The sequence below is a fragment of the Amblyomma mixtum genome, chromosome 1 (genome assembly GCF_055824585.1).
Source record: "Amblyomma mixtum isolate Tamu chromosome 1, ASM5582458v1, whole genome shotgun sequence".
Lineage (NCBI taxonomy): Eukaryota > Metazoa > Arthropoda > Arachnida > Ixodida > Ixodidae > Amblyomma > Amblyomma mixtum.
In genome coordinates, this window is record NC_143012.1 from 296,702,002 (window position 1) to 296,714,027 (window position 12,026).

Here is a 12,026-nt window from a genome sequence, read left to right on the forward strand (position 1 = left end):
ACAACGGACGAGAATGAAGACACACAGAACACACAATGCGCTCGTCCGTTGTCTCATCCGTTGTCTGCCAGCACTGTGCTTCAAAAGAATGCATCATACCTTGCTCTACCTTCTGCACCAGAATCAGCACCAACAAAGCAATCCATACAGCTAAGAATGGTAAGCAGTTAGCACTATTACAAAGCACAGGAAAAATCAGTATAAACAATGGGCAGCATCAGCATAGGATGCAATACTACACAGTGCAAAGCATTTATGCAAGGAAGGTGAGAAAAAGACTTGACAGCTACCACAAAGTAAGCATAAACAAAGGTGTTAGCTTTACACAAGCATCCGTAGGTTTGCTTACAGCTGTCGCAACACTGCTGTCGCAAAGCACTGGATTCAGAGATGCCCATATTTTTTCAGCTAAACAAGCCCTTCAATCCAATCTCCTGATTTTCTGAGTCAGAGTGCCAGAGTCATAATTCCTGTGTGGGCATTATGGCACATACATCATTCAAGTAACCACATTTGTTTGCCTGTTTAAAGGATATGCCTCCCAGAGTTAGCTGGAATAGTAGCATACGTTTTTTCTAATACCTTTTTATTCATTCATTAATTCATGTGGATGCCTATACTAAAATCCGATCTATGCTTAGGCCCCCTTCACTATTTTTGCTTGCATCTTCTTGCCACTGAGTTACAGCAGAGAAGAGCCCTGGCCTCACTGGCTACTTTATGAAGAGCACAAATCATCGCTTTGCTTTCTTTTTTTTTTTGTTGCCATTACAAGACTAAAAATGCTGCAAAAAGACGCACCACAAATTCAGCTTCACCGTGCAAAGAGGGTGACTCTTCAATAACCGAGGCTTCAAATCCCATGTCATTGATCAGTTCCACCAGTTGGCTGGGCTGGACCACAGCTGGGTCAAACCGGACTTCTGCTTTCTGAGCCAGCAGGGCCACTAAAGCAAATTTGACCCCTGAAAGACAACAATACAGCTGGTGTCTAATACTGTCTGGTGAGCACAGGTGCAACAAATCATTCTCCAGAATTGCAGTCAACATGACTAACAGCCAGCAAACTTTAAAATCAAAGAGTAATCCTTCAGCATGTAAACTCGGGCCAAAACAAGCCCAACAAAAAAAAAAGTTCACTGTATTACTATGACTATTATGCCAAGAATTTAAAACGAGAACAAAAACAAAAAATTGATGTTTTATTAGCCAAAATAGTGTAAACATGGTGTTTAACTCAAGAAGTATGTTCCAACCAGCTTAACCTTAGGTACACTTTCAAGTGCCACTTTCCTTGAGATGCTAATGAACTTCTCGGAAAACTTTTCATCCCGCTAGGAAACTGTTGCAACTTTAATTGATTCGAAAACTGATTTCAACAGCATTATTCTTTTACTACTGCAGCTTCGTGTCATCAAGCAAGACTCGTAAACTGTCTCGGCAACATACCATAGATAATGCAATTCAAAAAGTATTACATGTCTGGTAGAGAGGTGTGTATGAATTGGAAGATTTCCCTTTTCTGTATAAATTAAAAGGTCACATCCTCAGGCCACTGACGAAAGGTACAAAGTTATGCACAACCCCAAATCGCTTCTCTAGTGGCACACGATTTGTAAACGACACCTAAAGAAAACTAGAGAACTATCTATTTGAAATTAACACCTGGTTCCATATCACTACCTTAAAAAGTATTTAAACAAGCTGCATGTATATTTACTCCAGCTGCACAATTTCCAAAGATGAAATTTCGCTTTGAATGCAAGCCAGAGTTGCTCATTACCAAAGCAAGCTACACACTAACGCTACTTTCCTTCTCACTCTACTTTTTCTGAATACTCCCAGCCACTTTTCTGCTAGGTGAACAACAGAAACGGATCCAACGACATTTGTGCACGAAACGAAACAACTGACCTTTGACCTTGTACAGTTGCTTCTCTATGGCAGCCACACAAGATGAGCAGGTCATGCCAGTCACTCTCAGAAAGCACTTGTCGCCATCTTCGTAACTGCTGCGGCATTGTTTATCATTCACAGAACCCTCAAAAGTTGTCAATTTCTGCGCAGGGGCTGGCTCTGCATGCAGCAAATAACCAAAAAAGAATATGCCAGTGAGACATCTCTTCTTGATCTCTGCACCAGCAACCAGTAATAGACGGATCAACGTAAAAAAAGAATCAAACAATATTCGATATTAGGCCGCACCACTATGTTTATAAAGTGCATGCTACTTATAGCCAATGCAGCTATGGTGCTATCTAGCTCCACGTGCTATGAGAGGAGTTTACATGAGGTACAAGAGAAATGAGAAATGCCTGAATTTTGCAGAAAGCATCAATAACTTAAAAATAACTGCAACAAAAAACATGGTAAAATATACCATTCCCAACTTCAAGACTGAGCAGGTAGCTCATTTTGTTAATTTCTGATCATAGAAATGTATGCAATGTACTATGCTGTTTTCGGAAAAGGAGCAACAACACTTTTTGAAGACGAGACAGAGAACAAGACAGACACCTGCGCTGTTTGTCTTGTTCTCTGCACTGTCTTCAAAAAGCATTGGTACTTCTTTTCCGTCAACATGCACTCGCCTGTATTACCCCTCTTTTGCTGTGCTGTTTTGTGTATCTATTCTTTCTTCCACCCGTATTCTGGTTAAACCTGCTCTACAACATAGAAACAAACAAAACTGCATTTAACTCTAATCGACTTCAAGTGTCTATTTCATTTAGTGCATGCTTAAAATAGATGCTGCGAAAACCAAACACAAACACCGAACTTGCCTGTAGTTGGCTGTTGTGGGTCTTTGATAACAACATCAGGGCCACCCGCACCAAGTGCCACTGACCCAAGAACACTGCACTCAAAGCCCATGTCTTCTATCTTCTCAGCAAGTACTTCTGCAGTCAGCACTTCATCATCGTAGACAAACCTTGCACATTCATCCTCGAGTGACACTTTCACGCCTTTTACACCGTCCTCCTGCCCCACATGTGACTCAATGTTACGAACACATGACTGGCAAGTCATGCCTTTGACGCTGAGAAGTGTGGTCGAGAGTCTCAGCCGTGTCATTTCCAGTTCACGTTCAAGGTTCTCCACAGAAGTACTTGCTGCATCAAAGCACAGAACTGCCAAAGGGGGCCCGTTGACGCCAGGGATCACATAGGTCTTAACAGCACCAGCAAAGCGACCAAGCTTTGCTTCCAACTTGGCTTTGAAGACGTCGCATGGCTGTTCGTTCTCCGCTAAAAAGATCGCCGTTGAACGTGCGGAGCTTGCAATGCCCGGAGCCTGCTGTGTCTGCAGCTGTGGAAGGTCGCCAGGCTTTACTCTGAAGCCGGCACCCTCTATTTTCCTCTCGATGCATGTCAGAGAAGTCACGTCGGGTCTATACGTCACGGCAGCGGCCCCCGCCGAGAGCTCCACCTGTGCCATGTTCAAAGAGAATTTTTTGCAGAGTTCAAAAAACAGAGCGCAGCTGTGTCCATAGTGACTGCATGTACTCGGGGCTGCGAGCCATTGTAAACAGCTGGTGTAAAAACACACATAAAATTGGTGAAATGAGGCCTTTTCAGAAGACAGGCAGCACACATATGGGTCAAGCAGCACCTTTTCTATACAGTTTTTGTTGTTTCAAAAAAAGAATGCTGCTTCTTGAACAGAAGTGGAAAAGTTGCATTACATGTTTCGTGTACTGCCAACTCTAACACGACCAGGAACCAACTATAAAAAACCGTAACATGGAATACTTTGTTTTCTTCTGTACAAAATAAAAATAGACTTCATTCTACACAGCATTTAAATTAAATGTACGATGGTTTTGCAGTGTGGGTTTGATTTACAAGCAACAAAAATGTTACAGAAAATAGGACACACCGAAGAAAAAGAATGATCAAGGCAAAAACTCCACACATACGGCACAGACCTTCCATTTCACTTTTTCATAACTAGTTTAACTTTTTTCCCTCACTATTAAGAATATGCCTTGCCCAGTTTCAAAGTATTCGTTTAAAAATATATACACATTTGTGTACCTATACAATATAAACTGCTCGTTGCCAGTCTGCTAGGTCTTAGAGCAGCAGTACTGTGAATAAATAAATGAATAAATAAAATGGCACCGAAGACAACTTTATTCGATCAGTAAAATTTCAATATTTGGGCCTTTTGTACTTCTGCTGATATTTGGTTAACAAAAAAATGCTCTTACATTTCAAAGAAATTTCAAGTTAGAATACTTCTTCTCGCTACTGTCCTATAGACCCTAACTTTGATGATCAGTTGACTGTCACAGGTTTGCTTTGTTTCATTTTTCATGTTTAGTTCCTCCCATCTTTCTTGTGTGATAAAAGTGCACTAGCAAATGCAAAACAAAAGCTACCTTACTATTCAGGTGTGTTGTCACTTATTTTCTCTTGGCAACACCCCGAATTAGTTACAGAAATGGCCTGGCCTCCGTTAGCACTGCCTCCCTTCGCTTATCCTCTGCTCTAGCTTCTCAATGTTTGTTCAGCATTTTTGTCACTAGGAAATAGTAATCCGTCAATCTATGCCAGCTTGATTTTTTCCACAGTTTTTCCATTAACAGCTCAAAACCCTTTGGCAAGAACAAACAGACACTCCTTGTAAGTATGACATGTGACCATGAATACAGCCTCATCAGAGTCCTAAACATTAGAGGTCTAGTGAGGTGGCCAAAGAGTTGACTCTTGCTTTTCTGCCCCTACAGTCCACCATATTCAATAGAAAAAAATAAAACATGGCAAAGTGAGTGTACAAAATAAGGCAAGAGACAGAGAGATATGATTCGCAACAGAAAAGGTATGTCAAGAAGATCTTCCACATAGCGCACCAGTAACAGGGCCAGGTGTGCAGTGCATCCACCACAAGCTCAGGACAGGAGGCAGCTTACGCAAAACTATGCCACTCAAGAGTATTGGTGGGTCTTCCCTCAAAGGAGCAAGTCAAGAGAGAGGGCAAAGATCAGGATATTCAACATTTAACATGGGCTTCAACAAAAATAGACTTTTGAAGTATCAGCTCCCTTAAGATTCCTCAAGACATTTTGCATATCTGGTGTAAGGCAGTTTAGGGCCACTATATTGAATGAGCAGTATAGCATGCTTCAATATGGTGCTAGCACGTTTTCTTTCCTGTTTAAGGCCTCCACACATTGTCATAACAAAGCAGATATAAGGAGCCCAAGTTAGGGGTGTTCAAATAACAGAAAGCTGAAAAAGTGAGTAATTGCCACATACCCTGACAGACTGAACTCCATTCAAGCCCGCCAGGGCATCTTGAATGGTCTTGGCACTTGCTTGATCAGCTACACCTTCAATACAGAAGGTGGCAGTGGTCGACGGATGCGATGCCATCTTGACAAGCGGCACCCACGTGGTTTTATAGCAATTCAGCCACTTTAATCAGTAGCCATCAGCCTGCGTATGAACAAACCATTTCTTCCAACTGTTGCCAAGGTCATCCCAAAAAATGACTGTAGTTCTATCTTGAATTTATTAAAAAAACACACACACACACAACACCCTACTAATCGCTCATGCATACAAAGTTTCAATGCACAACACAAAAACGGCTGATCCAATATGATCACCGAACTTGCTCAAGCACTGTATTATACAAGCACAAGAAAAAATTGCCGACGATTACGTTACTTCCTAATGCAAAATTTGAGCGCAGCTCAGCAGCTGCTTCAGCTTTTCGATAGATCGAGGCAATGAATTCGAGCAAGACATGTATGTACAGCCTTTGTCAAAAGTTTGGAGCAGGGGATTTGCTTCTGAAGCACACTGTCTGGTTCGTAATGAATCTCCAGCGCTCCGGATTTGCTGAAGGTAAGAAGATTTCCGGTCCTGCTTCCTCCAATGGGTAGGACTACCACGAATGTTACAGGAGTCCCACTGCGAGGCTTAGAAGCAAACCCCCTGGGCTCTAAACTTTTGACAAAGACTGTACAATTACAGACAACTTATTATTTTTCACACATATTCCTTCTTCAAGAAACACTCCACTAACAGTTCTTGAATGTCATGAAGGAAGCTTTGTGGACATAGAAATAGATGGATATATGCTCGACTTGCTGCACCAATGCCTGGTTATCAAAGACGAGGTCTGCACAAGTATTTCGCGAGGTTGACACAGCTGTGGGAGCTGTTAGGAGCCAGAGGAACAGGATGTTCTCCCACATAAGTGGTAAGAAATTCCCGCTTGTCTCTATATCTATATTAAAGTCCCCACCCACCCTGCCACCCTGGCAGGTGGCAGCGTTTCTGGCACAAGGTTGCACATCTGCCACTATCCCCACATAGCTTAAAGCACGATTGAGGTGTCCACTGTTCCAAGATGGCAGTTATGCCTCCCCTCTGGTTCAGGTGTCCATTGAGATGAGATGTGTTTGGTTTGGATTGGTTTGTGGGGTTTAACATCTCAAAGCGACTAAGGCTATGAGAGACCTAGTAGTGAAGGGCTCCGGAAATTTCGACCACCTGGGGTTCTTTAACATGCACTGAGACAGATACTGCTCATTTCCTTTCCTCAAAAACCAATTTACAAATTTTACCCTCTGCTTTCCAAGCCCCTGCTCTATTGGTTTTGCAACTGTGGGAGACAGATACTGCGCATTTCCTTTCCTCAAAAAAATACCAAAGACTCGAAATTCCAAAGTGTGCTTGGCGAAAGCCTTGTGGTCAACCAACTGCCCCTTCCCGGAACCACTTGGCGCGGAATCACTGGGCCACTTCGGAGCCATGCGTCTCACTCACTCGACTGCAATGAAGCTGTGGGAGTCAGTTGTGACCACAAGGCACAACTGTATTTTACCTAGCCCATAAAGATTCAATGTGGCTGCAGTAGCAATAGCGGACATCTCTCAATCACAGAGTGCAACTTATATCACTTCTCTCAAGGGTGCAGAAACTCAAGTGTGCACTATCTTCACCTAAGAAATGTCGGAACCAGGCACAAGTGGACGACAAGATAGCCGAGATAGTTGCCAGGCAGGATGCTTTGGAAGACACATTCTGTCAGTGGCAGGGAAGGCACCAAGAGCGCATTAATGGCATGCTTCTCAGAAAACAACGTATATCCTAAGCATTAATTACATTATATCTAGACTGCAGCTTTGTCAAAAATTTCAGGTACACTATGCATAAGGTTCTCTTGTCCAAAACCACTAACGGCTATTTATTCACACTTCAACCTATGTATTTTTTATATATACTGTGTACAGTGTCATTCTGCCCGTCCTTTCTTCCTATCACTCTTCTCTTTCCTTCTCACTCTCTGTCCTCTCCTTACCCCTTTTATCTCTCCTGGCCACAGCTCAGGTGCGCCCAGCAAACATGTTTTCCTTTCGTCTTGTATTTTACAATGAACACCTAATATTTATTCACCTGCCCACTTTACCACATTTGGAAGTAGCTACCCTCACACTGTTACTATTAGTGTGTGTTGAAACAAGACATGCAGCTCTTTTTCCCTCTCCCTGGCAGCTCTGCTTTGTCACCTTAGACTATCCCTGCATGCTTTAAATACAGTCAAGCCTCGTCATAACAAAACAGCTTATAACGAAATAATGGATATAACGAAGGAGTGATGATTCCCCTTGGAAGCTTGGTCATCACCAGCTATAACGAAGTAATTAGTGGGACCCTTCAACTTCGTTCTATTCAGACTGAACTGTATATAGACACAGCAGAATCTAGACAAATGCACTACAAATTTTTTCATGGAAATATTTTTATAGTTCTTAAAAACACATTAGTCACAGCTCAATTCGCATATTTAAGCTGATTAAACATGTGTCCTAATCTTTCACGCAACTTCCGACTACCAATGTTCTCAATGCAAGAAAATCAAGTATATCTGAAATCAAAAATGCTGCAAATGCAAGCAGACAAATGAAATACTTTTGGTCACTGATACAGGATCTTTGAAATACCCGTTATGTACGTTCATTTTTGGGTATTAATTCTTTAGGAATTCTGAAGCTAAAAATCAGCATTAAAGTCAGATTTAAAATTTGGCAAAAATCATGTTAAATTACAAAACAAGTCTTCTAATTTGGGTTTTCACATTATTTCTTGTAACAATGATAATCAACTATTTGTGCTTGTTTCTGTGTAGTGCACAAATGCTAAGTTTGGTTTATGGTTGGTTCATGGGGTTTCACGTCCCAAAGCAACTTAGGCTATGAGAGACGCCATAGTGAAGGGCTCCGGAAATTTCGACCAGCTGGGGTTCTTTAACGTGCACTGACATCGCACAGCACATGAGCCTCTAGAATTTCTCCTCCAAAGAAATTCAACCGCCGCGGCCGGGATCGAACCCGCGTCTTTCGGGTCAGCGGCCGTGCACCATAACCACTGAGCCACCGCGGCGGCTATATGCTGAGTTTATGCTTACAGATATTAAACGATAAAGAAATTACATGTCGCATCCATACAGTTAACCAAATTACCTAGGTCTGTTTTTTTTCTCATTTAATAGTTATTTCACAGTGTACACTGCCACTGCCATATGCAGCATCTCCACAACTGCACTAGACCAGCCTGCTTTGGCTTGCACACTGAAAAAAACCTTCATTCACTCACAATCGCGGGGTGGTGTCCGGCGGTAATTGAATGGTCAACCGGGGACAGCGGGGAAAAGAATTTACCCTCGGATTTCAACGCAAAAAATATCGAAGTGGATGTATTAAGCAAAAAATATCGAAGTGGATGTATTAAGCACACGACATTAAAGAACCACCCCACCTCACTACTGCACCTCACCTGCGCGTAGCATATTCATACAATGGTGTTACGAAGACATCCAGACAGCACCACTGTTCTGTTCTCTCGCATGTAAAACACAATTTTTGAACTTATCTTTACATTAAGGCAGACCATGGATAATAAAAGTCAAAAGAAGTTCGAACTATTAAATATTTAACTGAGAACACTACTCGGGAATCAGTACAAGCCATTCATTAGTTCCTATCTGGTGTATTCAGCCTTGAGCTCTGACTAATTGGATTTTCCCAAAGCCATATTTACAGGAACACGGGTTTAACCCAAGTTTTGAAAAATTTGCTCGCGGTGCAAAAACCAGGTGAACCCGGGTTGTAACCCAAAACAATAGGTCGTATGTACACGTAATGAAAGTGTTTCAAGTGAATGAAACAGGACATCAAAATGTGTTGCCTATTGCAAAACTGGCGCTGTAAATGACGATGGATCCAGGGCTGCATACAAAAAACAGTTATGAAGCATCATGCGACGAGGTTGTAGTTAAACCGGCTTTCAAAAGCTGCGGTCAGGATCAGGTTATCTGCGAACAACACACATACAGAGTCGCGCCCCTATACAGCAGGCGACATGCAGCCGGCGACTGCGCAACGTAGGAACACAAATTTTCGTACCCGCCTGTGCCAACTTCCTGTTTTGCCAGAGAGCGAAACGAAACACACAGCCGACTGTCGGGCTCCAAGCGTCGACGAACTGTCACGCGCCTCGGCGAAAGTTAACACCCTTTCGTCTCTTCTCAAGTCAGCTGAGTTACGTGACTCAGAAGGAAAGCAATAAGATCTGTAAACAGGACGTCGGTTATTCCAGTTCTAGTTCTCCGTACGTGACCGCGGAGACTGATGTTCCGTACGACCACTTCTAATCGCGCTTGTCAAAGATAAACTAAGCTTTCTAACTTCTTTGACCGCTTATCAAATACTGATATCACCTTTGTGATATGTGCATGTTGCTATGGAGAAGTCGGCGAGTCGGGCTTCCCGGCTGCTTTGGTAAGGCTGGAAGTTGGGCCGATCATAGCTGGCATGACCCGCTGCGATCAAGCTATTGAACGCCTGTTTATAAAGATAACATGCAAGCGCTGAGCTTTCGACATAGCCGAACAAAATGCATAATGAGAAAACAAGGTTCGACGGGACCAACACGTGCTGAAGAACTATCTGAAAAAGTAGACCACGTTTAATCGTTGTTACAAACCGAACCGCTTTGTTTAGTTTCGCGTTTGCTACGAACACACACACCTAAACAGCGAGGAAACGCGTAGAGTTGTACGACCGATGAGCGATTTGACAAGCCCACACGGCGCCCGGTTGACGACAACAAAGATTCGAGGCTTTTTGATCGAACATACCTGCACAGCTGGTGAAGTTGTTCATTGTCGTTCGTCAGCCTCCATGATCTCCGACGGCTGCTGTGACCGTTTTCAGGATGTCTTCAGCTTTCACAGCCACTGAAGCGACTTCGATTAGACATAAGGCATTCGAAGGCGCAGCTCCAGCCGCCAGCTGCTCTAACAGGTTTCGCGGCACAGATCCCACAAGTGAACGCCGTCAAGTGCCAAGAAATGTGCGATGACACAGGCGCCCACAACATCACGACCGCGATTATGTACTGCAACAGCGAACCAGTGCGCCGTCCACAACTAGCAGAAGGCAGAAGTCGGCGAGTCGGCGTTGAAGTCCAGAGGGTCGTTGCCTGGGGGCGCTGCGAGCAACGTGTCATGTGCTCCGCCGCCCGTTGCGCTCATCTCAGCCGAGAAGTTTCGCGGTTCTGTTTGTTCTACCGCAAGCGCACTAATTTTTTTTTTTTTTGCGTAGTGGGAGATGTGCGGAAACTGTTCTTGCTGACGATTGCTTCTCAAGTCTTTATTTGCTTCACGTCTGCAAAAAGTTTAGCACGAGCAAACCTTATCCCACCACTACACCGCTCTGGGTGGCTTGCCTTTAACTTGCTCGCAGGAACTTTTACACATTTACCGTATTCCGAATTTCCGCTACCACGATTGATCGCATTCCGAATTTGCGCTACCACGATTATACAAGACCATTTAAAAAGTAAGACCCTGTCATGTTTCATTACTGCTTATTTTCTTTAACTAACATGGAAGAAAGCACCGAGAACGAACGCGCCACATATAAATGTTTAGCAAGCTGTAGTACAGTAACGAAGATAGCAGTTGGCAGAATTCGTCAACTGGCGCGGCACTAAACGCGCATTTATACGCATCGCAAAAACGTAGAGGTTGCAGCATAGCACATCCGTAAGGTGTTTTTTTGCATCTGTTGCTCGCAGCGCCCCTTCACGAAACAACTTCTGATCTTGTCAGTTGGGACCGGTTATCGGGGGTGGAACACTTGTCCTTTTCTTAAGACAGCCGCGTTCTTTTATAGAGCAGCGGCTTGGGATTAATGCTAAAATCGTCACTTCTGAAACAAAACGATGGCAAATATCATTAAACCCTGATCTATTTTTATAGCACATTTATTTACATTAATTAACGCCGTTCGAGTTTCATACTTGCAGGAACCTTCTAGTGACCTAGCAGTTCAAAACGTCCTCCAGAGTCTGCATTCCTCTGTTGCCGTAATTGGATTACAAAAGCTTTATTATCGGCTTGAGTAACAAGTGGATTAGTTGATGTTGCCAAGTGGCCGTCAGTGGAGAGTGGCGGCGACCTCTTGGGCTCTTGTCACGACCTGTACTTGTATTTCCAGGTCGGAGCTGAGCAGCAAGGTCTTCCACGGGTCATAATAATAAAAAAAAAAATAATAATATGGCAGTGACTGTGGTGGTGCCACTGCGTTTCTCGAACAGCCTTTCTTCAAGTTGGAATGAGCTCAGTGTTTCAATTCCGAAACTCACAGCCTTCTATGACAAGTTATCTGATAGCGCAATTTCCTTTGCGATACCTTGGCTAAGCAAACACCTGAAAACGGCATGCATTGTCCTCGAAAAGCTAAATCACTGGTCAGCATTGAATTTCTTCACCTTCATTGCTCAGTGGGATTTTATTGTTTCGTGGAACCTTTTCGCTAGATGTGCAAATATTCCTGAGGACATCCCTGTCTCTGGCATCATGAAAGGGGAATAGGGCTCTAATCTGAAATTTATCAAAAACTCCTTCACACCTATAAAAGGAACGTTTCGGTTTTCAGGGCTTGCAATATGATCTGTTGAAAGCGAAATGGCAAAGAGCGTTGACATTGATGGAACGCGATCAGC

At 43.3% G+C, this 12,026-nt stretch overlaps 1 protein-coding gene across 3 annotated transcripts in view; it reads right to left on the bottom strand.

Annotated features, from left to right (window-relative positions):
- The window catches only part of LOC149372153 (copper-transporting ATPase 1-like), a 43,640-nt gene extending 33,182 nt beyond the window's left edge, over positions 1 to 10,458 (bottom strand). Inside the window, exons 1-6 of one of the 3 annotated variants that reach the window (XM_089566525.1) lie at positions 10,156 to 10,458; positions 6,959 to 7,040; positions 5,262 to 5,441; positions 2,784 to 3,429; positions 1,915 to 2,076; positions 802 to 965 (exon numbers count right to left, since the gene is read on the bottom strand). In XM_089566525.1, coding sequence (XP_089422651.1) covers positions 802 to 965; positions 1,915 to 2,076; positions 2,784 to 3,429; positions 5,262 to 5,378 — 1,089 coding nt within the window. In that variant the 5' untranslated portion in view covers positions 5,379 to 5,441; positions 6,959 to 7,040; positions 10,156 to 10,458. Of the gene's footprint in view, positions 1 to 801; positions 966 to 1,914; positions 2,077 to 2,783; positions 3,430 to 5,261; positions 5,442 to 6,958; positions 7,041 to 9,421; positions 10,131 to 10,155 lie in introns of those variants that run through there. The other 2 variants (XM_089566523.1, XM_089566524.1) reach the window with 2 other exon arrangements.
- Positions 10,459 to 12,026: the final 1,568 nt, after the last annotated feature.